A 27,817-nucleotide genomic window follows, 5' to 3' on the forward strand; every position below is an offset into this window, starting at 1 on the left:
AGTTTTGAGAACATCATCATTTAAAGGACCAGTGGTCAGGAGAGGAAGAACCAATCAATAAAAGACCAAAAAAAGAAAAAAAATAGGAGAAGTGGGGGATTAATTGTTAATGTGGCAAGAAAACAAGAAACTGGAGAAGTTAAGAGGGAAGAAAGTTTCAAGAAAGCACAAGTTATCAAATATCTGCAGTGAGGCCAAGTAGGTCGTTGGCATTGGCTTTGGCATTGTGGTCAGGGGTCATTGGTGAGTCTAATAAGGATAGTTTCATCAGAGAGATGGGGCTGGAAGCCAGATTGCAATGGGTTCCCTTCAAAGAGGGCAGTCTTTGAAAAGTCACTTTTTTTTTCTTTTTTTTTTTTTTTGCTGGAGTCTCACTTTGTTGCCAGGCTGGAGTGCAGTGGTGCAATCTCGGCTCACTGCAATCTCTGCCTCCTGGGTTCAAACGATTCTCCTGCCTCAGCCTCCCGGGTAGCTGGGATTACAGGTGCGTATCACCACGCCAGGCTAATTTTTGTATTTTTTAGTAGAGACAGGGTTTCACCATGTTGGCCAGGATGATCTCGATCTCCTGACCTCATGATCCACCCCCTTGGCCTACCACAGTGCTGGGATTACAGGCCTGAGCCACCGTGCCTGGCCAAAATATCACTATCTTCTTTGGGACAAAGACAGAACTGACATCCACAGAAATCAAGTTCTGTTTAGAGATATATCTTCTCACTTTGCCTCCTTGCCCCCTATAAATTACCTGTTATGAATTCTCCCTTCCATCTACTTTCCAGAGCCTATGTCCTCCTTCCTCTAGGATCTCAATTCACTCAATTCTTTTTACCTCTGTAAGTTTGTCTTTCTCTCTTGACAAGCTGTTTCCCAAGAAGCACACTCAAGTCTCTCCCAGCTATTCTAGTGCCTTCCTTATCTCTACAAACAGTGGATGTAATCTGTCTGCATTTACTCTCTCTGTTTCTTCAACTCCTGCTCACTTTGCAAGCCATTACAATATGATTTTCAGCCCCATATCTTGGATGAGACTGTCTTTCATAGGTTCACCAGTGAACCCATAGCCAACACCAATGACCTACTTGGCCTCTCTGCAGACATTTGACAACCTGCTTTCTTGAAATCTCTTTCCCCTTAATATCTCTGGTTTCTTGTTTCTGTTGCCACACTAACAATTTGTCCCTTTTCTCTGTTTTTCTCACTCCCCCTCTTGTCCTTTTTTGTTTTTTATTGATTGGTTCTTCCTGTCCTGCTCACCAGCTCTTTAAGTGATGGTGTTTCCGAAGCTTCCATTTTTTTTTATTTTATTCAACTTTACCTGAGCAAATTAACTTTCCCTCTCTGGTGGAATTTACTGTGTGGCCTAAATCCTCCCAGAAATGGTGCTCAAACATCCCTGTCCTTTGATCAGAGTTGGGTTGGAATAGAGATCTAGCCCTTAGCAAGTGAAGGTATGTTTTCAACCTTGTATTCTAGTTGAGAATGGGAAAGGGTACTTTGATGCCTTGCAGGTTCTCTTTCTGTCCTTACTAGGTCAGCGTGGTGGGCAAAGGGCTAAAGCGTGAACACTGCCCCATGACCAGAAACATCTGTTTGCCTTTCCCCAACCTTCTTTCCTTCTCCAGCCTTCTGATCATGTATCAAAGGGGAGGCAGGAGGCTGGGGAAGAACCAGTAGCACACTGATACTCCGTACACATAAATAAGTTAGCATCTGGTCAAGTTTCAACGTGAACCAACTACCTGGGTAGGGAGCCAGTGTGCCACCAGATTTTACTGTCTCGTTCCACTGAGGCATAATGAGTACCCTTATTCCCCTTCCATCTCCTTAGGCAGAATTCTTCCCTTAGATCCTGGAATTGGTTATGGAGGCAAGTTTTAAGACCTCTAGAACTGTTCTAGATTATTTCAGCTAACCAAGACAGGGTAATTTGCAGCCCATAAGGCCCTTAACACAATTCTGTGTGTTCCTGGATTTCCCAGCTACTTCTAAAGAGGTTTCAGGAAACTGTTACTTTCAGGTGACTTGAGTGAATTGGAATCTTTACTTCATTAACACTCAATTCACCTCTGCTGGTACTGTGTCCAGGCAGTCTCTTTGGACAGCCTCTGTCTTTTCTCTCCTAGGCTGGGTTCCATACCTCTACTTTAAGGTCCATCTCTTAATTGAACATTAAACATTAATATTTTAATTAAATTATCATATTTTCATGCAGCTAAATAAATGTTCCGTGAGATTATAGATTTTTTTTTTCTTATAATAGGCACAATTAAGAGCAAAATATAAAGAGAATTAAAAAGCTGATGGACTGAATGAAATGACCGTAGTGGAAAAATTGGAGAGTCACTGACATAGAATACAAACCTTCAAATGTGAAGAACGAATTGGGTAGCGAGTTAGAATTGATGCTTAAGTATTGATGTTGCTGGCTCATGTTGAAACTTGACCAGATGCAAAGTCATTAATGTGCATGGGGTATCAGTGTGCTGCTGGTTCTTCCCTAGCTGCCTCCTTCCCCTTAAATATGACCATATAAATAAGCTTTTTAAAGATCACTTTTTTAACCTGCAACAATTTCAGTACTTGATAATCCATGTGGTACTAATAACAAATGTGCATAATAGGAAAAATGATAGTCTCAGCTTCCCTAGAAACACTGGAATATCTGTCGCTGGGCTCACTTTTTTACGCAATGATTTTCTGGAGCAGAGGTGTAGTATTGGTGATAACTGACTCAAAAGGGCTTCTTGGCCGGGCGCGGTGGCTCACGCCTGTAATCCCAGCACTTTGGGAGGCCGAGGCGGGCGGATCACGAGGTCAGGAGATCAAGACCATCCTGGCTAACACGGTGTAACCCCGTCTCTACTAAAAATACAAAAAATTAGCCGGGCGTGGTGGCGGGCGCCTGTAGTCCCAGCTACTGGGAGGCTGAGGCAGGAGAATGGCGTGAACCCGGGAGGCGGAGCTTGCGGTGAGCCGAGATCGCGCCACTGCACTCCAGCCTGGGAGACAAAGTGAGACTCGTTCTCAAAAAAAAAAAAAAAAAAAAAAAAAAAAGGGGGCTTCTTATGTGACAGGCACTGTTCTAGGTGCCTTAGTTTCCAGTCTTTACAACAACCTTTTGAGGTCATGTGTATAATTGCTTCCATTTTTGGATGGGAGATTGAGGTACAGAGAGGTTTGATCATTTGCCCGGGGGCCCAGTGCTGGTAAGTGAGGGAGCTTGGATTTTAGTCCAGGTGCTCTGGCTCTGGAGTCTATGCTGCTGACTTCTGTGCTACACATGCCTCCTTTAGATTGAGTCTGTTATTGCCGTGCTCCTCTTGCCTCCATTTTGCTTGTATACCTTACCTACCCATAGGCGTTTGAGTTAAAACACTTTCCAGGCCACGTGCGGTGGCTCATGCCTGTAATCCCAGCACTTTGGGAGGCCGAGGCAGGGGGATCATAAGGTCAGGAGATTGAGACCATCCTAGCCAGCATAGTGAAACCTCGTCTCTACTAAAAATATAAAAATTAGCTGGGCATGGTGGCGTGGGCCTGTAATCCCACCTACTCGGGAGGCTGAGGCAGGAGAATCGCTTGAAACAGGGAGTCAGAGGTTGCAGTGAGCCAAGATCGCACCATCGCACTCCAGCCTGGTGACAGAGGGAGACTCCGTCTCAAAAAAAAAAAAAAAAAAGAAACAAACAAAAAAAGCCAAATAAACAAAAACAGAACAACAACAAAAACAAACCACTTTCCAATACTTGCACCTTAGTTCCAGCCCTTTTCCTTGTTAGCCATACCTATGATGGGGCATCATCTAAGACCTAATTCAGGGCTAGACACCTTACTGGATTTCATCCCCAGACATAGGTGATTCCTTTCTTCTCTGAGCTTGTGCAACCCTTTATCTAGGCCTTTCTTACCACTTACTGCTTAGCTAACTAGCATCAGCTATTCATTTGCAAGCCTTGGTTCTCCTCTATTACTGTAAGTTTCAGATGATTCTCTTTCTCCCCTACAAAGTTATCTGCCCATAGGATATACTTCACAATTTATATGTTGACTTAATCAAGACAGAACAACCCCATATATAAACATAACTAATTTATATATTCATAAGCAGAGCACAGTTTTGCTTGGTTTCCTTTGCTTCTTGTTTGTCCTTTGATCTTCAGCCATCAGACCTGGGTAGGGAGCCAGTGCCCCACTGTATTTCTTTGTCTGGTTCCACTGAGGCGTAACGAGTAACCTTTATCCCCTTCCATCTCATTAGGCAGAATTCTTCCCCTAGACCCTGGAATGGTTATGGAGACAAGTTTTAAGACCGCTAGCATTGCCCTAGCTTACTTTAGCCAAGATGGAATAATTTACAGCCCATTGCCCTTAAAACTTGGCTTGCTTCTGTGTTCTCCTGGAGTTTCTCTGCTACTTCTAAAGAGGTTTCAGGAGACTGGGTGCAGTAGCTAACACCTGTAATCCCAACACTTTGGGAGGCCAAGATGGGTGGATCACTTCAGGTCAGGAGTTCAAGACCAGCCTGGGCAACATAGTGAAACCCTGTATCTACTAAAAAAAAAAATACAAAAATTAGCCAGGTGTGGTGGTGGGCGCCTATAATCCCAGCTATCTGTGAGGCTAAGGCAGGAGAATCGCTTCAACCAGGGAGGCAAAGGTTGTAGTGAGCCAAGATCATGCCACTGCTTTCCAGCATGGGCAACAGAGTGAGACTCTGTCTCAAAATATATATATACACACACACACACACACACACACACATATATATATATAAAAGAAATAGAGGTTTCAGGAAACTTTGTTACTTCCAGAATGTTACTTGTGTGTATCTGAATCTGATTTCATAAGCTCAAGGAAACATAACTTGATCTATATTTTAAGGCTTCATCCTTTAGGTAGAAACTTATTCCCAGTGAGTTTAGGAATTCCCACTCATCACTATTTTCTTTCAGGTTTTGCAGGATCTTATACAGTGCTGAGGCATTGTGGTTTGGGGAAGCCATCTGGATATCACTCATCCTCACCCCACATCACTGTTCTACCTGATCCTTGGTGTTTGATCCTTACAGTTTGTCCTGAGATATCCTTTGTTCTTATCTGTAAGATAGTCGATCTTTCAGATCATTTATATTCCTGTTGAACTCTTGGGTACATACAATGGGCTGTGGAGAAAAGATAGATTGTCTTAGGTCCATCTGCAAGACATTCATGCAGAGCCTGCTACATTTATGCTTTCATTGGGCATGCAGAATCATTCTGTTTTTCCTTCACCAGCTGGAGCCTGGGGCTCTAAGGCCATTTGAGGCACTATCTTTCTAGACATACCTTGCATCTACTCTTCCCTAAGGTCTTGCCGCTTTCCAGGGTTCTGTCTGGGCATGAGGCACAGTCAGCTGCTTCAGATTCCACAGACCTATCTGGGAGTTGTTGCACCCCAGGGTTCTTTTTTCACTGGCTCCCAAATATTTATCCATAAAGCCCTCACTTCATATCTGCAACATTTTCTCTTCCCCTCTTCTACCATCTAGCCTGGGAAATCACTTTCTATTCTAGGAGACTTATTCATCATGTAATCCTCTAAATCAATGCCTATTTTTTAAAAGATTCTCAGCCAGTCGCAGTGGCTCGTGCCTGTAATCCCAGCATTTTGGGAGGCCGAGGTGGGTGGATCACTTGAGGCCAGGAGTTTGAAACCAGCCTGGCCAGTGTGGCAAAACCCTATATCTACTAAAAATACAAAATGTAACCGGAAGCGGTGGTGCATGCCTGTAATCCCAGCTACTTGGGAGGCTAAGACACAAGAATAGCTTGAACCTGGGAGGCAGAGGTTGCAGTGAGCCGAGGTCACACCATTGCATTCCAGCCTGGGTAACAGAGTGAGACTCTATCTCAAAAACAAAAACAAAAAACAAACAAAAAAGAAGATACAGGTTTTTAAAAATCCAAAGGAAGAAACTCACTCCTGTTTCTTTGCTTTTTTCTCATATCCTTTCAAAGAAGTAACAACTATAGAAAGGTGTGGCTACTGAATTTATTTTCTGGGCAGTATGGTAGGAGGGGAGTAATGTGAAGAGTTAAGGGAACGGTATTTGAGGGAAAAAAAAAAGTTAGATAATATTCACAAGTTTATCACTGATATCACATAGACATGCAAATGTTATCCCATACTGGATAGGGCTCAGAGCAGCTTCCATGGCCCACATTTATCTACACCAGCATTTCTAGGGCAATTCTGTAAGTCCTGCAGCCCCCTCAAGGTTTTAGAAATCCAGCTTCTGTACTGGCTCCTTAATGTCTAGGCTTCTCTTCTCTTCTCTCTGTAAGCAAGATAGTAGTACTTACCTCACAGAAGAGTAGCCAGACTTCAGCAACCTACCCTCGCACTCACTGTAGGCACTCAGGCAGTGATAGCTATTATTTATAATAGTAACAAGAAAAGTAATTAACAACAGGTCACTGTTCATATCCATTTTCAAGTTTTCAGACAGTCTCAATATTGGCTCTAGTATAATTCTAATTTATCAATACAATTGTAAACATTAGCACAGTCTTTCTTACAGCAGTTTTCTAAATTCTTTTTCTACTCATCTACCTACCCTTTCATATTCCTGTCTTTTACACTGCATAAACAAATTGTCCCCCCCCCCTTTTTTGTTTTTGGTTTTTTTTTGTTTTTTTTGAGGCAGAGTCTCGCTCTGTCATCCAGGCTCGAGTGCAGTGGCACAATCTCGGCTCACTGCAACATCTGCCTCCTGGGTTCAAGTGATTCTCCTACTTCAGCCTCCCAAGTAGCTGGGATTACAGGCATGTGCCACCATGCCCAGCTAATTTTATTTTATTTTATTTTTTGAGACGGAGTCGCACTCTGTCGCCCAGTGGTGCAATCTCGGCTCACTGCAAGCTCTGCCTCCCTCCCGGGTTCAAGCCATTCTCCTGCCTCAGCCTCCCGAGTAGCTGGGACTACAGGCACCCGCCACCACGCCCAGATAATTTTTTTTGTGTGTATTTTTAGTAGAGTCGGGATTTCACCGTGTTACCCAGGATGGTCTCTATCTCCTGACCTCGTGATCCGCCCATCTCAACCTCCCAAAGTGCTGGGATTACAGGCATGAGCCACCGCGCCTGGCCCCAGCTAATTTTTATATTTTTAGTAGAGATGGGGTCTCACCATGTTGGCCAGCCTGGTCACAAGCTCCCAACCTCAGATGATCTGCCTGCCTTGGCCTCCCATAGTGCTGAGATTATAGGCATGAGCCACTGCACCCAGCCAAATTGTCCCTTTTCTAATCAGCACTTCTACCCCCACACCACTGTGTTGCTATTGTAAACAATGCAGATGGTTTTTTAGGTATTCTGTGAATGCAAGCGAAACATAATTTAATGTGGAGAGATGTTTCTGAAAAGGTATGAACAAATTGAGTCAAAACTGCATGTGCTCAAGCAGGCATTACATAAAGGAAACTCGAGGCGGGTTCTCTTGTAAAATGTACAGTCTTCTCATATCTGTCATATAAAGACAATTCACTTGTTTTACAGCTTCATATAGTTAAAGAAGCTCATATAATTTGTCTCAAATGTTTAAGAAAGTCTTCATTTAATTAAAAAGAAAAGTACAGTTGATAATATAACAGAGCCAGGTCTGCCATTTCTTTGTTCATATTTCATCGTTTCGTGCCGGTCAAACTACTTGTCCTGTGACAAGTGGAATGGAGCTTGCCTATTAATTGATAATGGTGTTAACAAGGGTTTATTATATCTACTCTAGAAACTTTGGAAATACAGTGATTCTTAGCTATTCCCTGGCAGATCTCAATATTCTCTAAATTAGACTAACATTTTTTCACAAAACTCAGATGGTGATTGTCTTCTTCCAATTTACCAAAGAACTTAAGTTGATGGTTAGAATCCTCTGTGCAAGTACATGTGTGCACACATACGTGCATGTACACGTGCATAAATTACTATCAAAACATGGACAGTTTTAACTTGTTCAGTAAATTGGGCAGTTGATGTCAGGGCACATGTAGAAGTTGAATTTTCTTAATATTCATTTGCTCTGCTGCTGCTTATACTTGCCAGCAAATGATATTAAAAGAATTCCTGAAATAGCTGTTCATTGTTTGATTAATTGCCTCTTGTTCTTGTTTTTCATTAACACTTGCTAATGCTTTCTTAATATAGTGCTTTCTAACTCTTTTCATGACAGGAGATATATATATGTATATATATACATATATATATATAAAAAATATACACACACAGTTATAATGTCTATATGGGACACTGGGGTAAAGGGCTCAGGAATTTGCCCAAAGGCTGAGGCAGTGAACACACAGGGACCCTCTTCAAGGTGTACTGTCGTGCCCTGTGCACAGCCAGAGAAGCTGTAAGGTGCCACATTGCAGACATCATATAGTCCTGATTTCCGCTAGCAACATTGTTTCTTTGATCTTATGATCATTAATCACCAGTGTTCTGTTTCATAGTCTACAAAAGAGCACTGTTAACTCTCCAGCTGTTCCCCTTCCTGATGAACTTGGGAAAGTGGAGAGAAGGGAATAAACTCAGAAGTGTCTTTGCTTGGTGGGTAAATTAGGTCTCCTTGCTATGTTCCTTCTGCAACCAAATAACTTTCTGCGAACACTTAATGCAGAGCTTGATACCCTGAGGGTTCAGAAGGGAAGAGACCATCAGGCAGTATAGTCTTTGCACATTTCTAAAAAGCTTCTGGTTTTATCTGAGCTGATCTGCTTCTAAATGCCAGGGCCTCAGTTGACCATGTTTCTTCTTTCTCACACACTCCTTTCAAAAGGACAAGACACACTTAAAGATGCAATTAAATATATTGAAGTTACAAAGCAATTTAAAGAAATTAAATAATGAGACACTCAAATATATGTTACAAAGGAATTTAAAGAAATTAAAGTAAATAGAAAATTTTCCTCTTATTTGCATTGAATAAAATATATTATTTCTTCACTCCTAGTATGTTATTGGAACTGTGATATACTTACTTAGGAAAAAAAGGTACTGAATCCGGGAATTCAAACCTAATCTTAGGTTTGAGTCCCAGAACTACCACTTAAATGAAATGAGCAAGCATAGTTGTTTTCTAAGCCTTCTAAATAAAATGGGACTGATAATACCTGAGGAGATCTCGTGTATGAAAATATTTTGTCAACTCCAAAAGCAAAAGGTAAATACAATTGGTTTTTGTATTAAAAGGGCTCAATGAGCCCTCCAGTCCAGTGGAAGTTGCTTGTAGGAAATCAGACACTCGGTTGGTGAGGGCAGCTCTGGTGATGCCAAGTTGACATGCGCTTTCCCTCTTTATTTCCTCCCTCGCCCTGCAGAGTAACCTGATCCACTACCTGGGACTGAGCCATCACCTGCTGGCACTGAATTTTATCATTGTTTCTTTTGGCAAAAAAAGTGCATGGTCTTCTGCCCAAGTGAAGGTGACCGACACGGACTTTGATGGTGTAGAAGTCAGAGTGTTTGAAGGCCCTCCGAAGCCTGAAGAACCGCTGAAACGCAGTGTTGTTTATATCCACGGAGGAGGCTGGGCCTTGGCAAGTGCAAGTACGTCCTGGTCACCTTCAGATGGTTTGTTGTTCTGGTTGGCCTTGCGGGAGATGTGTAATTGAGTTTGGTTTTCTTAGTGGGAAAGAAGGGGACCATTTATCTTGGTTCCCCTGGATGGTCCCTGTTACTCCCTGTTACTCCTAATTTCAGCAAAAGTATTACTAGTGCCCCCTTTACACTCTCAAAAGGGTCCTGGTTTGGGTGATAAATTATATGGTTATCCTATGTAAAAGTTATTTGCTTGTTGGTTTGTTTGTTAATTCAGGTAGACTGTTTTAAAATATTTCCTATGATCTAAATCACAGACTTATTGTGCAGTGCTGATACAGCTTTCTGCACCAAAACAAGGTGAAGTTTCACCAGGCATGCATATGGGGAATTATCTGTGCCTCTTTTGCCAACTTGTGTTTTGAAGATATATTTCTATGAAATAGACCAGATATTCCTTAATACACATGTTAATGTTTTATCTGCTTATGAAAGCAAAGGTTAAAATATAAAATGTATGCAACCATTCAAAGGAAACAATCTTGCAAAGTTCAAGAATGTTTTCTTTAGATTTGGATGATTTTCATGACTAGAACACATTCAAAATGGCAGGCAGCCAAACAGAGCCGCCCAGAAGACAGCCTCCCAAGGCGGAAGTTGGGGCCTTGTCTTTGCTAATAGTGGTCATAGAGCTACTTCCTCATCTTCAGTCCAGAGCTTTTGGCATCCCCTTAGTTTAAAAGCAATGACAACTTGTTTTGTTGATTTTATCATTATGTCATTTTTTTTTAAAGCAACAAAGGTCAAAAGGTATAACTTTTTCTAGTAATCTTATTTAATTCCATATCCATTGTTTTTTCTTTTATTCAGTGATTTTTTTTTTTTCACATTTTCAATAATTGTTCATGAGTATATAGGTTTGCCTGAGACCAAGGGGTTTGCTGGGCTGCAGATCTTTCAGTGCAAAAGCTCAAACAGTTGTGGGCAAGCCTGGACCACTGGTCAGTCTAAGGTATGCTCGGGTGTAGGGATACAAAAATGAATAAGAAGGAGTTTCTGCCTTCAAAGAGATTGAGTCTGTAGCATTGGACGCTTGCCAGGAGAAACATTGTACAGGAGGACAGGAAGTATGGGTGCCAGGAATGGGATGGATTACAAGAGTCAACCTGGCCTTTTCTGCATAATTTTGACTGATCACTTCTGCCCGAGGAAGAACTTGAGCAGGTGGAGGTCACAGGTGTCTATGTAATTCTTAAACTTCTGATTCTAAGACTGCCTCAGAAACCCTGTAAATAAGGAAATATTTGTCTCTCAGTTGGCACAATATAGATCTCAATTTACTGAGAGCAACTAAGGATTTGAGACAGAGTGTTGCTCTGTCGCTCAGGCTGGAGTGCAGTGGCGCGATCTCGGCTCACTGCAAGCTCTGCCTCCTGGGTTCACACCATTCTCCTGCCTCAGCATCCCAAGTAGCTGGGACTACAGGCGCCTGTCACCACTCCCGGCTAATTTTTTGCATTTTTAGTAGAGACAGGGTTTCACTGTGTTAGCCAGGATGGTCTCAGTCTCCTGACCTTGTGATCTGCCAGCCTCAGCCTCCCAAAGTACTGGGATTACAGGCGTGAGCCACCGCGCCCAGCAGGATTAAATTCTTACATATTAAATTGGTTCTGTTACTGCAGACCTTTGGATCCTCTAAGAAATGCTAAGACTTCCCTAAAATTCTGGTTTTTAATGTGTTCATTTAAAGAGAATACCATATTCTTCAAACCAATCACTTTACCAAACTACAGCAAATGAAGTGTTAAAAGAGCAAAAAATTTTTTAATTGGTTTATTATTTTTAGTCATAAGATCTCACTCTGTCACCCAGGCCAGAGTACAGTGGCACTATCACAGCTCATTGTAACGTCAAACCCTTGGGCTCAAGTTCCTCAGCCTCCCAAGCAGCTGGGACTGCAGGCATGCACCACTATGCCTGGCTAATTTAAAAACATTTTTTAATAGAGGCAGCATCTGGCTATGTTGCTCAGACTGGTCTCAAACTTCTGACCTCAAGTGATCTCCTTCCTTAGCCTCCTGAAGTGCTATTACAGGCATGAGCCACCACTCCCAGCCTAAAATTGCATGATTCTAAGGAAGAGACTGCTTATTTGCTGTGATTTTTTAGAAAGGTATATACATTTGAAGAGCTATAAAATCAGGATCAATTTAGTGCATTTCATATAGTCCATTATGAAATAAATATTTAGATGGTAATATATTCAAAACTAAACTATGCATTTCCTGTTATTTATAGTAGTTGCATGTTATTAGAAATCAGATTTAATTTTTCACGTGTACATGTAACTCTATCACTTGTTCACATTTGGTTTTTATTATTTGTTTTCAGCATTAGCTCCAAGGCTAAAAACAATTAACACTTAGCAGAATTTAAGAGTGAACAGTATTAAATGACCTGTTTTGTAATGATTGTTCCCTTTGTGTCTTTTAGAAATCAGGTATTATGATGAGCTGTGTACAGCAATGGCTGAGGAATTGAATGCTGTCATTGTCTCCATTGAGTAAGTAATTAATGCTAGTCATAGAAAACTTTTCTTATGAAGGAATTCTAGATAACTTTGTTTAGTTATCTAGAATTACTTTGTTACTTTGTTTTACAAGTGATAAAGTATAAAATAAAGGTCTCGAGTTGGCAAAGTGATTTGCCCAAAGTCACACTCAGAATAATCAGAAAAATGATTTCTGATATAACAAAATTTATTGAACTAGCTTTATAACACTTCAAATTACCTTTTCACATTTAGTTTTGAAAACTTCTGAAAAAAGGATTAACTAAAAACCTAGAGAAGTATGCAATCAGTTACTTGCAACATATAAGTTTAATACTAACTTTTTAAATCTAAAAAGTAGTAAGGATTTTAAGAGAATCTCTTTTACAGCCAAGAGTTGAAAAAATTACTCTCTTAGAGTCAGGTTCTATGACTTGGACCTTGGGAATAGAAATACGTGTTCAACAAATTTTTGTGGTGTAGTTAGTAGTGATAGTAGTAATATTAATGTTTTGAGTTGTCTCTATCAGTCCTGTATAAGCCACTTTTCTGGGCAACTAAGAAGAAAGTGAATAATAATTATAACAATTATGATGATAATAATACAACACAAAAATCACGCTGTCTTTTTTGTGCCAGGTACTGTGCGAATGCCTTTGCACACGTGTCTCTTCTACTTTAGGTCTTTGTTTAGATACCATCCTCGCAGCCAAGCCTTTTTTTTGACAAGCCTTTGTAAGATTGCAACCCACATTTCTCTGTTTCATTTCTCTCCGAAGCTATCATCAATATCTGACAAATCACATATTTGGCTTATTACATGTTTATTGTAATAAGTGGAAATACACAATATGAATTTTATAAAGGCAAACATTTCCGGATTGTTGTTTGTTTTGTTTATTGCTGAATCTTTAGTGCCTGGAAATATTCCTGGCATATGGTGAGCATTCAGTAAATATTTATGGAATGAACGAATGAAGCATCTTCATTCTCATATAAAACATCCAAGATATTTTGATATCTTTTTCATAAGTGAGGAAATTGAGACCCAAGAAGCTAAGTAATGTGCATAAGGCCAGATAGCTAGCTTGTCACATAGATGGGGTAGGGGAGTAAGTCAGATAGTTCCCGAGGTCTCTGGCTGATCCAGTTTCAAGCCACTGTTGAAGGAAGCTTATAATGCTGAGTGGCAGGGCCATGACATCAACCACTTTTCCTTGCCCCAGGCTCATTCAGTTCTCTTCTTCCCTCTGCCTCTCTATCAGCTGCTCTCCTGTTCATGGTGCATCACCTCTTTGCTCCTACTCCAGATTTAAGCAGATCTATTCTGCAGTCTCTTGGAAGGGACTGCTCAGAGTCACTGAGGCAGTTCTGACCATGTGGACAAAAGCCCTAGAGCCACCTAAAAGCTCTAGAGTCACCCAAAAGCCCTAGAGTCACCCAAAAGCCCTAGAGTCCAGATAGCTGGAGCCAAATCTGCTGAGGAAGCAGCCACCGCACCTGGGCCTTTCCGGACTCTCCTTGAGGCCTCCCAGATTACTCAAGTGTTGTCAGTGCAGTTTGGTAATACAGGAACCTTCAAGGAAGTGATTTGGGCAGCTGGCCTGGGCAGCTGGCCAGAGGAAAGCACAGGGGATGTTTAAGCAGACAAGGCCGTACAGCTTGATGTTGAGGAACAAGCTTCAGGGGCCGTTCAGTTGGTTTCTTGTGTAGCCCCAGCTCCTTGCAGGCCTGAGAAAAAGAGAGAAGCTGGGCCTGTTTCAGTTGGCATCATGCGGATTTTCCATTCACCACAGGGCTTACCCTCTGGGCTTCAATATCACTATTTGGCCACATGCCCTAAACCGTTCCTCCATTCCCTTCTCCCCTTATCAGCATCTGTCTCAAGTAAAATGGGTATTGTCAGGCTTATCATAAGACACAGAAGAATAAGACATGTTTAAGAAGATTTTTTTGAAAAGGGCTAAAATTTAGAAGGAATTGCTTTGATTTTAACTTTGCAGTGTTCTTAATCTTTACAACGTGGTATCCAGATGGGAGACATCAGCGTACGGCAGTCAAGTTCCATCACTCATGACTGTGACCTCAAGCAGGTCACTTAAACTCATGTGCAAAATGGGGTTGAGAACCCTTCCTGTATGTTTAGAATGTGAGCTACTGGGAAAAGAGCAAGGTATGGTGGTGCACCTTACTTGGGAGGCTGAAGTACAACGATTACTTGAGCCCAGGAGTTTTGAGTCCAGCGTAGGCAACATAGACCCTATTTTTCAAAAAACAAAACAAAGCCTGGGCGTGGTGCTCACGCCTGTAATCCCAGCACTTTGGGAGGCCACCTGAGGTCGGGAGTTTGAGACCAGCCTGATCAACATGGAGAAACCCCGTCTCTACTAAAAATACAAAATTAGCTGGGCATGGTGGTGCATGCCTGTAATCCCAGCTACTCGGGAGGCTGAGGTAGGAGAATCGCTTGAACCCAGGAGGTGGAGGTTGTGGTGAGCCGAGATCGCGCCATTGCACTCCAGCCTGGGCAACAAGAGCGAAACTTGGTCTCAAAAACAAAACAAAACAAAACAAAACAAACAAACAAAAAAAGCAAAAACAAAAGAATGTGAACTCCTGGAAACAGAAATCACGTCTTCCTTCCTTTGCATCTCCAGAACCCAGTGCAAGGCTTGGAGTGTGCATGCTAGGTAAATGCATGCTGAGTTGGGATAATGACTGCAGAGAGTTGTCACGAGAATCATTTTAGACAATTGATATAAAAGGAGTTCAGATATTCAAAAGCACTAGATGAGTCTGGAGGATTATTGCTCTATCTAGCCTATAGAATGAAAGGGTCAACTTACACATTTATTTATCAGCATGTTTGGAACTCACAGTACTTTTTTTTTTTTTTTTCCTGAAGAAATAGTGAGATAGTAATCCTTGTTAGGATTCAGGCTTACCCAAGGGCACTTTATAACCTATGCTGTAGTTGAGGTACAGCCAACATTATGTGATCATGATGTTTCTCTTGGAAACGATGTTCAGGCCAGGTGTAGTGGCTCACACCTGTAATCCCAACACATTGGGAGGCTGAGGCAGGTGGATCACTTGAGTCCGGGAGTTCAATACCAGCCTGGGCAATATAGCAAAACCCCATCTCTACAAAAAAGTTAAAAAACAATTAGCCAGGTATGGTGGTACATGCCTGTAGTCCCAGCTACTCGGGAGGCTGAGTTGGAAAGATTGCTTGAGCATGGGAGGTCAAGGCTGCAGTGAGCTGAGATTGCGCCACTGCACTCTAGCCTGGGTGACAGAGCAAGACCCTGTCTCAAAAAAAAAGCAAAGTATGTTCAGAGCTGGATCTCAGTGGCTCGCTTCTTTCTTCTTTCTTTTATTCCATAAATATTTATTGGATTCCTGTTTTGTGTCAGTTACTGTGTTAAATTCTGGTGACATAACAATGTAAGAATGACTTAATTCCTGCCTTCATAGAGTTTATGATCTAGAAGAAAAAGACCTTGAATAAGTAATGTTAAAAGTGTGATAAGTGATGGGAAGTAGAAGGGCAAGTAGTAATAGAGGCATCTAACAGGCAAGATCTTACCTCATTTAAAGGGTCAGAAATGGTGTCTTAAAGAAAGTGATGCTTGGATCAAACCCCTAAGGATGAGCAGAACCTCATTAGAAAAGTGGATTGGTCATGGAAGACCAAAGTGGTGTAATAAGAGGGCTTGAGAGGTGAGGGAGGAGGCAGAGAGCAGTGAGGGAATGAAATGTGAGAGAAGACAGATGGAGAGACAACTGAGGAAAACAGAAGTAAGGGTGGATGATTCTGAGAGTCTTTAGGAGGACGGTGGACCCTTGGTTCTCCTGGACCTCCACCTTCTAGAAGAGAGGCTGTCTAGAGCCAGCAGCTCCTTGCCTTGAGGCCCTCTAGAGTGGGTAGTGGTGTCATGGCTTTGCTATTCTTTCATGTGGATTGTGGCATTGGGGAAAGTTCTTATCTGAGGAAGCTGGTGGGCAGGAGTTCCAGCAGCCTTGGTAATGTAATCACCTCATATGAGCACCAGGAGTTGGGACTCCATGATTCATGTCACTCATGCTGGCACAAGGGTCTGGAGACAGACCAAATAACCAATAGGTAAAGTCCTTGAGTTACAAAAACTAGGTAAAAGCCATGCCTACTACTCAGCAGCTTCTACAACGCTATGCTATTTTTACATATTAATTGCACAATAAGTATTTGTTAAATACATTACAATGTTTATCTTATATCTAAGGTACACAGGTGTATCCTCATTTATATAATCTAGAAAGGCCTTATTTTATATTCACAAACTTTGGTGCAGTTTAACTATAATTGAGTACCTTTTTACCTCTAGTTTATTTATTTTTTATTTATTTATTTTTGAGACAGAGTCTCACTGTGTTGCCCAGGGTGGAGTGCAGTGGTGCAGTTTCGGAGAAACAATCATTCATCCACATTCCTTCCCCTCGAGCACAATTTTATTATATGTTTTTTCAATGGAAAGGAAGCTTCTGGGTGGGATGCAGTGGCTCATACCCGTAATTCCAGCACTTAGGGAGGCAGAGGTGGGAGGATCGCTTATGGCCCAGAGCTTGAGGCTGCAGTGAGCTATGATGATGTCACTGCACTCAAGCCTGGGTGACAGAGTAAGACTGTCTGTTAAAGGGGGCAGGGGGCTGGGCGCAGTGGCTCACACCTGTAATCCCAGCACTTTGGGAGGCTGAGGTGGGCGATCACGAGGTCAGGAGAGTGAGACCATCCTGGCTAACACGGTGAAACCCCATCTTTACTAAAAATACAAAAAATTAGCCGGGTGTGGTGGTGGGCACCTGTAGTCCCAGCTACTTGGGAGGCTGAGGCAGGAGAATGGTGTGAACCCAGGAGGTGGAACTTGCAGTGAGCCGAGATCGTGCCACTGCACTCCAGCCTGGGCAACAGAGTGAGACTCCATCTCAAAAAAATAAATAAATAAATAAATAAAAATAAAGGGGGCAGGGAAGAAAGGAAGCTTTTTTTTTTTTTTTTTTTTTAAACCTCTTGATGCAACAGTAGAAAGGAAGCTTCTGTTAGCGGAGTAAATAGATTTTCCCTCTGGAGTTGTCTCACTCAGAGAGCACAATCTGGTTTTAATTATTGATTTGCTTTGGATATCCCCTACTAAAAATATCCCCAAGACAGTGGGGAATATTAACTTTTTTATGTTCCCAAAATGAATCTATTGAGATTTTCTTGGGTGATGGTGAAAAGTAAAAAAGTTGGCAAAGGAGTGAGGCTTATCCTCTCTCCTGCTGAATCTGATAGGAGTATAATTTTATTCCAGAATGCTGCACGTATCTTTCGCCTAACTGGCACTATATGAAGAAAACTTGGTGTCCTTTCCATAGCAGAAGGTTTTACACGTGGCTTCCAGGTTAGGTTATTTTGAGGAAGAATGCGCATTTCAACCCTCTTAACACATTGGTGTCATTCAGGGCTTTAAAGGAAGAGAGGCATAGGTTTGAAGTCAGTTGTGAGTTCAGATCCCAGTTCTGCCACTTCTAGCTGTTATAGACAAGTTACACATTTTCCTTGAGCCTCACATTCTCATCCTTAAACCCAGAAGTTTGCTTGAGATTTGAGCGACATACATCTGTAGAACATTTGGCAACGTACGTCACCCAGCAGGAATATGGTCATTTTTATAGACTCTACACATTAATTTGATTAAACCTCATGCCTGAATTTACACCAAATTTTATTCTTCTAGTGGGAGGTACATGCAGTGATAAAAATAGATAATCCACTTGGCATTGCAGAGTCATCCTCTCCCTGATGTGAGCTGGGCAAATTGAGGAATATATATGCATCCATAGTATTAATATGATATGACATCTTTGGTATTTATGTATCAGGTGCTTTAAGATCTGCAGTTTTTAAATATTGAATATCAGAACCCTCTTTCACTACTTTGCAGGGACGTAACTTTGAGCACCAGCAGCAGACAGCAGATATATTTATGTATGCATTATTTGGCTGTACCACCCATGAATTTCCTCCTGATCCTTGGCTTTCTGTGTCTAGATATTACAACATTTTGATATACTTATTAGGTGAATTTCAAGCTACTTTGAAAGTTCCTCTTTTTTTTTTTTTTTTTTTTTTTTGAGACGGAGTCTTGCTCTGTTGCCCAGGCTGGAGTGCAGTGGCACGATCTGGGCTCACTGCAAGCTCCGCCTCACAGGTTCACGCCATTCTCCTGCCTCAGCCTCCCGAGTAGCTGGGACTACAGGCGCCCGCCACCACGCCTGGCTAATTTTTTTTTGTATTTTTAGTAGAGACGGGGTTTCACTGTGTTAGCCAGGATGGTCTCGATCTCCTGACCTTGTGATCCGCCCGTCTCGGCCTCCCAAAGTGCTGGGATTACAGGCGTGAGCCAACGCGGCCGGCCGAAAGTTCATCATTATACCAGGTAACCTAATAAATATCTACTTTCAGGATATTCTCCAGTCTACAAAAATTATCCTTTTGTTTTGTTTTGTTTTTGTTTTTTTTTTGAGACAGAGTCTCACTCTGTCACCAGGCTGGAGTGCAGTGATGCGATCTCGGCTCACTGCAACCTCTGACTCCCTGGTTCAAGCAATTCTCCTGCCTCAGCCTCCTGGGTAGCTACAGGCACCCGCCACCACGCCCAGCTAATTTTTGTATTTTTAGGAGAGATGGAGTTTCACCATGTTGGCCAGGATGGTCTCCATCTCCTGACTTCGTGATCCGCCCACCTTGGCCTCCCAAAGTGCTAGGATTACACTGCGCCCAGTGCTGGTGAGCCACCGTGCCTGGCCAAAAGTGTCCATTTTTACTGAGTAAAACTGAAGAATGTTTCCAGCATGAAAACAGATGAGGGGAGGGGTTAGGCCATGGATTTTTATGGTACCAGGAACCCTCTTGCATCATAACCTATTTGTTTTTAAGTGTGTTTATCCTATTATATAAGCCAATTATTAATTGAGAAGATTGAGCAGTAGCATTTTTTTTTAGATTACCAGTTTCCTTTGATCAAAGTCTCTCAGACCTTTTCTGAAATAACATCTAAAAACTCAACTTATTTGATGTATGGATACTAGTGGATATGTTCTGACCACCTGGGCAACCAGGAAAACAGTTTATTGTGATATGTGGGATATTGCTGAAATAAAATAACTTTTGTTTTTACAACTTGAGTCATGAAGTACATTTGTTTTTATTAAAATTAAAAGTTCAGCTTCGTAATACTGAAGATTAAAAATTGAGACCCTACCCCCCCACCCCAAGAACTAGAGGTAAATAGAATCATATGAAATTATGTCATCTAGTGGACAAAATTGTGTAATTCTACTTTTTTGCTCAAATGGAATTATATAGCAGCAGCTTTCATGTATAGTGAAAAATCAACTGGAAAAAAAAGCATTTTGCATGATTAATTGACCACCCCAGATGGAAAAATGAGAAATCTGAAAGCTTATTTTATCTGCTATATGGCAAACACTAAGGGATTTTTTTTTTTTTTTTTTTTTTTTTTTTTTGAGGCAGAGTCTCGCTCTATCGCCCAGGCTGGAGTGCAGTGGTGCAGTCTCAGCTCACTGCAAGCTCCACCTCCACTAAGGGAATTTTTTTATTGCATTTAGTTTCAAAATGTGGTAATTCCAGAGTGACCAGATCCACATTCACTACTTACCAACGTATTTCTCAAACATTTGTCCATTTATGAATGTCAAGATGTTTAATTACCTAGCAGGATTTTATTTTATTTTGAGACATGGTCTCACTCTTTCACCCATGCTGGAGTGCAGTGGCATGATCTCAGCTCACTGCAACCTCCACCTCCTGGGTTCAAGCGATTCTCATGCCTCAGCCTCCCAAGTAGCTGGGATTACAGGTGCACACCACCATGCCCAGCTAATTTTTTTTTTTTTTTTTGAGATGGAATCTTGTTCTATCACCCAGGCTGGAGTGCGGTGGTGCCATCTTGGCTCACTGCAACCTCCGCCTCCTGGGTTCAAGCAATTCTCCTGTCTCAGCCTCCCAAGTAGTTGGGATTACAGGCACCCACCACCATGCCTGGCTAATTTTTATATTGTTAGTAGAGATGAATTTTCACCATGTTGGTCAGGCTGATCTCGAACTCCTGACCCCAGGTGATCTGCCCGCTTCTGCCTCCCAAAGTGCTGGGATTACAGGCATGAGCCACCACATCTGGCCCTTTTTTTGTATTTCTATTAGAAACGGGGTTTCACTATGTTGGCCAGGCTGGTCTTGAATTCCTGATCTCAAGTGATCCACCCACCTCAGCCTCCCAAAGTGCTGGGATTACAGATGTGAGCCACCGTTCCCAGTCCAATTAGCTGGATTTTAGATGGTGGAAAATAAATGTCCTTATTTAGAGTAGCTTAGAAAAAATTAGTTTGTGAAAATAAGTATGCTAATTATAAGATGGAAATCAAAAGTTTGAGTCTTCACTGACTGTTATTAAGTTTTAATTAGGTAATTAGCTTTTATCTTACCTAATTTTGGTCTGTTTTTGAGTTTTTACAAATCAAGTAACTTTTGTATGCCTTAGTTTCTTCGTTTGCAAAACGAAGGTATGTTAATACTCAAAAGAGATTTATTGGATGGATGATTATGTGCCCCTCACATTGGCAGATACTGGAAACACAGTAATGAATAAAACATAGTTCCTGATATCAGAGAACACAGTCTTTAGGAAAAACACAAATACTTTTCAAATAAACCAATAAGAACAGTGAGTGACATACCCTGGCACATAGAAATATCAAGGAATATTAGCCAGTTCAAGCCCGGAAGCAAGTGGAGATATGACCAAGGAAGGTGACCTAGAGGAGGCCAAACCCTCCAGTTAAGGCTTAAAAGATGAGTGAGAATTAATAAGCAAAATAGGAGAATAGGGAGTGGAAGAGAACTCTAAACCAAGATTGCCAATGTGGATGTGTAAGATAATATTATGGGTGGGGCATTTGACAAAACCAGAGCTTTTTGGGAGTCTTAAAGGGATATGAATTCTGCTAGGTGTACAGATAGGATTCCAAAGGATTCTGATCTTGCAAAGTGGAGCCAGTTGGAGGAGCCCCAGAAGTATCCCCGAGGGCCTGCTCTAGGCTGTCTGGAAAACTTAGCTTCCCTTTTGCAGGTTAACAACTGGCCTTTTAGTTACAGTCTTCCAGGTAGTGAATGCATTGCTTGGTTTTAATGTCAGGCTAGTATGGACCTCTCCAGTGACGTACAATTTTATTACATGAAGTAAATGATGGACCATTAAATGAGAGACCAATGAAGTGGTTAATGCTGCCAAGTCACCTTTTAACCCAGAGACATTATGAATGGAACACTGACTTCCAGAAATAAAATTCTAAAATCTATTATGGTGCTATCCATGTCTTTGCAATGAACCTCCGTCCACCTTTTACCTTTTACTTTGAAATTTTATTTTGGTTGTTCTTGGTGGTAAGTAGGTTTGGTTTGGTGGCTGATAGTTTAAAGAAAAATAGTACTATTACTAATACAAAATCATCACATTTTAAACTAAGTATTTGATTTGCAAGAAAATGGTTTATATTTATATTTTATTATTTTTTTCTTTTTCATACAGTAATATGAATACAGTAATTCCATTGAATCAATTTCTTATCTATTTATTTCCAGATTTAAAAGAATCAGTTTGTCTCTAAACTTTAAATGTCCCCAAAACTTGGCAAAGGCCTTAAATGAATACAACTTTTGTTTTTACAGATACAGGCTAGTTCCAAAGGTTTATTTTCCTGAGCAAATTCATGATGTTGTACGGGCCACAAAGTATTTCCTGAAGCCAGAAGTCTTACAGAAGTATATGGTTGATCCAGGCAGAATTTGCATTTCTGGTGACAGTGCTGGTGGAAATCTGGCTGCTGCCCTTGGACAACAGGTAACACCACTGTCCTAAGGTGCTGGTGGATTGAGTGGTGCATGATAAGGTCCAGCAGACCAACACACCCTCCATTATGTGTGGCAAAGGCATAGCTGGGTGGGCTGGTCACTAGATGGCCAAATTGTTCATGCGATTATACTTGTAGAGCTCTCAGAGATCTTGCTGAAGTAGAAAGATGGGTCATTGGAGGAAGTGTCACCTATGAGACTTTGTAAAGTCCCTGATTACAGTCAGTGTTAGAGAAGGGCTGACATCCCTTGCTTCTCAGGGCTATGTATGGAACTCAAGTGTTCCCTGCTCCTTTTTCATGTTTGACTTGCAAAGCAGAGTATTTTTGCTTAAATTCCAGTTCCTAAGATTATTCCTTACAACTTTGAGCCACATTAAAACCTTAAAATTTGTTTCCCCAACTTTTTCTTAATGCAAAAGAAAAAAAATTAAACAATTCAGCCATTTAACTATTATCTTACAAGTTACTATGAGTTTCACCTGATTGAATTCTTTGAAAACTATGTCTAGCTCTAATAGCACCCCAATTTTTTTGGCAGCTGGGAAAAAGCACGTTTTCTTCCTGTTATGGATGAAATAACTTAAGACATCTTTGTCGTCTCACCTCCAAATTTCATTTGGTGTCCTCAAATACCATCTGTCATTCTAATTTTGAGGTACCTTGGTTTCTAACTCTTTTGTTGTAATTCAAGAACTTGATTTTCCATTTGGCATTGGCAAGGTTTTCATCCACATGTGGTCACAAGAGAGTCTTGGCTCAGTGGAGAGAACATACTTGGCTTTCAAGCCAGACAGCACTGGAATCTAACCCAGGACTCACCCTTGAGTGTTGTGGGGCCCTGGATAAGTCCCTTAACTTCTCTGAGCCTCAGAAAAATGAGGACGATGTCATCTGATTGCAGGGCTGTTGCAAGGACTTGGCAAGGTGATGTGTATACAATTTTTGGCACATATTCAAAGTACTATTTACTGACCATTCATGTTTTGGAAAGCAGTCACATCTCACCTGGGTTTCTAAAGTCCAGGTATGAAGCAGAAGTGTATGGCTAAAGTTACCTTGAAGATCATTTAGTTTTCTATGAAGCTTCATGACTCGTTAGCTTTCTTTTAGATGTTACAGGACAAATACATAATTTTGCACACCAGAATTACAAAATGGAGCAATATTAACATGATGGGGAGGCGTGGGGGCACTGAAATCTGTTGAGGTAGGGGACTCATTCACATTCCCATGACAACTTCACTCTATGGCATATGCTCATTATGTAGAATGGAGGGTACATTGCCAGAACTGTTTAAATTCTCTCACCAAGCATGAAGATGCTCACCAGAAGACATACCCTGAGGTCCTACTAAAACACTCAGGAGTCTCATAATCTGTTTAACTTTTTTCTGCCCCTCTCTTCTGGAAGAGTAGGACTAATTTTTTTTCTCCCTAGGAAGTCATGACCTTTTTTGGGAGTTTTGTAGGGAATAAAAAATTAAAGAAGGTTCATACATTATCCATTCATAATACCCAGGTGTCTTAACTGCCTAAAGATAGATACAAGTACAGGGTTCACTCAAAACTATGAGTTGTAAACATCATACCTTTCTTAGTTAAGTATCTAGCAGCTTGATAGGGTGGTGATGGTAACGATGGAGAATCATTTTTAAAACTATATTATTTATACAGTGCCTGGTAGAAATGTAACACTTATACCATTGACAGAGCAACACATTAAGCTACTCTATAGGGTATGGTTCCTATAAAAGAAGGCATGCAAAATGAAATAATGCATTTGCTTCCTCTTCTCTAGTTTACTCAAGATGCCAGCCTAAAAAATAAGCTCAAACTGCAAGCTTTAATTTATCCGGTTCTTCAAGCTTTAGATTTTAACACACCATCTTATCAGCAAAATGTGAATACGCCAATCCTGCCCCGCTATGTCATGGTGAAGTATTGGGTGGACTACTTCAAAGGCAACTATGACTTTGTGCAGGCAATGATCATTAACAATCACACCTCACTTGATGTGGAAGAGGCTGCTGCCCTCAGGGCCCGTCTAAACTGGACATCCCTCTTGCCTGCATCCTTCACAAAGAACTACAAGCCTGTTGTACAGACCACAGGCAATGCCAGGATTGTCCAGGAGCTTCCTCAGTTGCTGGATGCCCGCTCTGCCCCACTCATTGCAGACCAGGCAGTGCTGCAGCTCCTCCCAAAGACCTACATTCTGACGTGTGAGCATGATGTTCTCAGAGACGATGGGATCATGTATGCCAAGCGTTTGGAGAGTGCCGGTGTGGAAGTGACCCTGGATCACTTTGAGGATGGCTTTCACGGATGTATGATTTTCACTAGCTGGCCCACCAATTTCTCAGTGGGAATCCGGACTAGGAATAGTTACATCAAGTGGCTGGATCAAAACCTGTAAAGGAGCAAAACTTCCAGAAGCCTCGAGACCCTCTTGACCTCCTACACCTGCTTTGGAAAGACGTGCACTTTTTAGCCGACTAATTCTTCCTCTCATCCCCCTCTACATGTGAGTTGTGGAGTCTCTATTCCATAACTGAAGTCTTTATGATAACCTAATTTTTAAAAATGAATTTGACTAACTTAAGTGCAAAACATCTGAATTTGGTTCCCAGAGTGGGCCAATCTCTCTGTTCTTGTTATTTTAGCCAACTATACTCATACCTACAGCTACAGAAAGCAGGACTAGGAACTAGAAATAACTTTGGGTCCTGCCTTCATCAAGATGTTCTTTTTAGAAGCAGTTCTTCCAGCTCTGGATGACAGACTGACCTTCAATAAGAAGAAAACGAAGACTCCTCAATTCTGCTAGAGTTAACCTTGAGTTCAGAGCAGTGTTAAATGTGCGCGCTTTCAGGTCAGTGCAGGGGACCAAGTACCCTCTGTTTTTTCGTGAATGGATGGTTTTGTTTCCTATGGGAATTTTGGCAAAGGTTTTCTAGAAAGAACGAGTTTCTTAAAGGACTTCCTTCCTCTAGAATACTATTCATTTTATGAGATCACTATCTGTAAGACCAGTTGGATTACAGGGATACTTGAAAGTTACTTTCTACTACTATTATTAGAAAATATGAAGTCGCATGCACTGAATATCTGTATATCATTAGGTTTCTGTTGTTTTTTGGTTATGCTGTCCCCCTTCTCCCTGGGGAGATCTTTGGGAGCAAATTTATTTAGATTGAGAGTAAACTTTTCATTATAGAGCAAGTAAAAACAGACAAATGAAACAACCTAGTGTTTCACATAAAAATACTTCTGACATAAAGTACCAAGAGCAGTGTGAATATATTTGGCATAGTCGAAAAAGAAAATATATTTAATATTAGTTCAGAATTGTGAAAAATACCTTTAGAGGTCTAGTCTATTCTTGAAAACTCAATTTTTTTCACTTATATGGCGTTAAAATGGAGCTATTTTGCTACAATATAATGTATTGTTTATTTTTTTAAGTTATTTAATGTTAATATACATAGCTAGACTTAAGGTTTTTCAGAAAGATGTCCGTAATAAATATCGAAAACAATGGTATTTTTTAAAAAATTGCCTTAGGGTTTTAAAATCTTCCCTACAGTTATAACCACATGTAATTTTGTGGAAATGATATAATAGCTATTAATACTACTATAACATAGGCATAAATATTTTCATGTTTATATGCATCTACAAGTTAAGATAATTAGAAACTATGACTGCACCTAGTAAAGTCATCTAAGTTTATAGTTCAGTAGCTTAGGCAGGACACACACTGCTCATCTCTGCTTTTTAGGGTCAGAGGAACACAACTCATGTTCTGAGTGAAGGGCGTACACTGGTACCTGGTGGTGCCTCGATCCCCCATTTCCTCCTTCCAGCCAGGTCTGGAAGTTTCAACAGCTCAAGCTTAACTTCATGTAAAGTCTTCACTGCCAGTGGGAACATCTTTGACACAAGACACTCCAATTCTGATTTGAGTTGAGGATCTCTGCCTGCCTTCCTGCCATCCTTCCTTCTTCCCCAATCCATGCTACTGTTAGGGGCTGTAGAGGGCAGCAGTAGAGCTGAGTAATGATACAGTACACCACGGAGAGAAAGTAGAACCATTTCACTCCTAGGAAGAATGAGTATTTCCCACTTCCAGCAATCAAATAACAAATGAAAATTTGCATACTTATTGATGTATTGTATGAGCCAGTAGCATTTTATGTACAAAACAGAAGTCAGTGCAACAGTATGTATGTGTGCCTGTGTGTGTATAAAAATAACCATTGAAGCTAACTTGCTAATGTACTTAGGCAAGCCACTTATCATCTCTGGGCCTCGTCTTTCCTCCCTCTAAAATCAAAGAGCTGAATTATGTGATCCTTGAGGTCTCTTCCACCTATAATACCAACTGTCTTGTCAGACTGGCAAATTATATTGGCCTCTTCTTATGTGGTGGTTTTTTGGTAGGTCATAGTTCCTTATACACAGACACCTGCATCATCGAAGGTCTTTTTTTTTCCTTAAAAAAAAATGGGATTTTAGTTCTTATTCTATGGTAACTACCCTCCTTATATATTGGAAGGAACCAATATTTGGACTTTATTTTGAGGTTGTCTGTCTCAAAGAAAAAGAAAATAAAATGTATACACAGGGTTCCTTAAATTGATATTTTTCCCCAGAATTGTGAGCCAAAGCCTCTAGTAATTGCAGACAACAAATGATTCCCGATCTCTAAAAGGCTCTCTCAGATGAAAAGGGAGTAAAGGAAAAAAGAGGTCAACCACTGTTTCTGATAAAGCACTTGAGTTTCATTGTTCTTTTAGTGTTTATTCTTATAAAAAATGTTTACACTCTGTGGATTGATTTTTTTTTTTAGTACTGTGGCTTTGTTTTCCTATTTTATGAAAAAAATGATAATCTTTTTGTAAAATTGTCTGTGAAATATGAACATTAATATATAAAGAAAAACCTTGAAGTGCTGTATAGTGAAGTATAAATTAATGTTTTCTTGATTTGTGAAGAACTTAAGACTATTATATAATTATTTTGTTGGATCTATTTTATGCATGACCTTTTAACCTTTGACTTTGCTTATTTCCCACTACGAAGGGGAAGGTAGATTTTGTGAATGATTTTAATAGCAAATATATTTTATAAAATGAAAATCCAGTGTGGAGGTAGCAAAGCATATATCTGTTGTGAATCATGTTTGGAAATAAAATCGATCCATCTGGGAATGTGCTTTCATTTCCCCGTCTCATTTTCTTTTTTTTTTTTTTTTTTTTTTTTTGAGACGGAGTCTCGCGCTGTGTCACCCAGGCTGGAGTGCAGTGGCGCGATCTCGGCTCACTGCAAGCTCCGCCTCCCAGGTTCACGCCATTCTCCTGCCTCAGCCTCCGAGTAGCTGGGACTACAGTCGCCCGCCACCACGCCCGGCTAGTTTTTTGTATTTTTAGTAGAGACGGGGTTTCACCATGTTAGCCAGGATGGTCTCGATCTCCTGACCTCGTGATCCACCCGCCTCGGCCTCCCAAAGTGCTGGGATTACAGGCTTGAGCCACCGCGCCCGGCCCCCCGTCTCATTTTCTGTTTCCCATTTGAAAACAGTGTTCTCTTCTCTTCTTTCTGCATGCCAAATTGCTAGCCACAATTATCTCCAAATCTTCTACCCACTGGAGTACTCCAGCTGTCTTTCCTTTAAAGGTGGTTCAGTGGCCTCCTTGATGACATTCGTTTCATGTCTGGATACAGGATGTG

At 41.0% G+C, this 27,817-nt stretch overlaps 1 protein-coding gene across 3 annotated transcripts in view; it reads left to right on the forward strand.

The window, feature by feature from the left end:
• The window catches only part of NCEH1 (neutral cholesterol ester hydrolase 1), an 87,589-nt gene extending 60,282 nt beyond the window's left edge, over window positions 1-27,307 (forward strand). Inside the window, exons 2-5 of one of the 3 annotated variants that reach the window (XM_003894823.5) lie at window positions 9,357-9,585; window positions 12,070-12,139; window positions 21,900-22,071; window positions 23,883-27,307. In XM_003894823.5, the coding sequence (XP_003894872.1) occupies window positions 9,357-9,585; window positions 12,070-12,139; window positions 21,900-22,071; window positions 23,883-24,500 (1,089 nt within the window). In that variant the 3' untranslated portion in view covers window positions 24,501-27,307. Of the gene's footprint in view, window positions 1-9,356; window positions 9,586-10,499; window positions 10,589-12,069; window positions 12,140-21,899; window positions 22,072-23,882 lie in introns of those variants that run through there. The other 2 variants (XM_017955709.3, XM_017955711.3) reach the window with 2 other exon arrangements.
• Window positions 27,308-27,817: the final 510 nt, after the last annotated feature.

This window comes from Papio anubis, chromosome 2, assembly GCF_008728515.1.
Source record: "Papio anubis isolate 15944 chromosome 2, Panubis1.0, whole genome shotgun sequence".
NCBI lineage: Eukaryota > Metazoa > Chordata > Mammalia > Primates > Cercopithecidae > Papio > Papio anubis.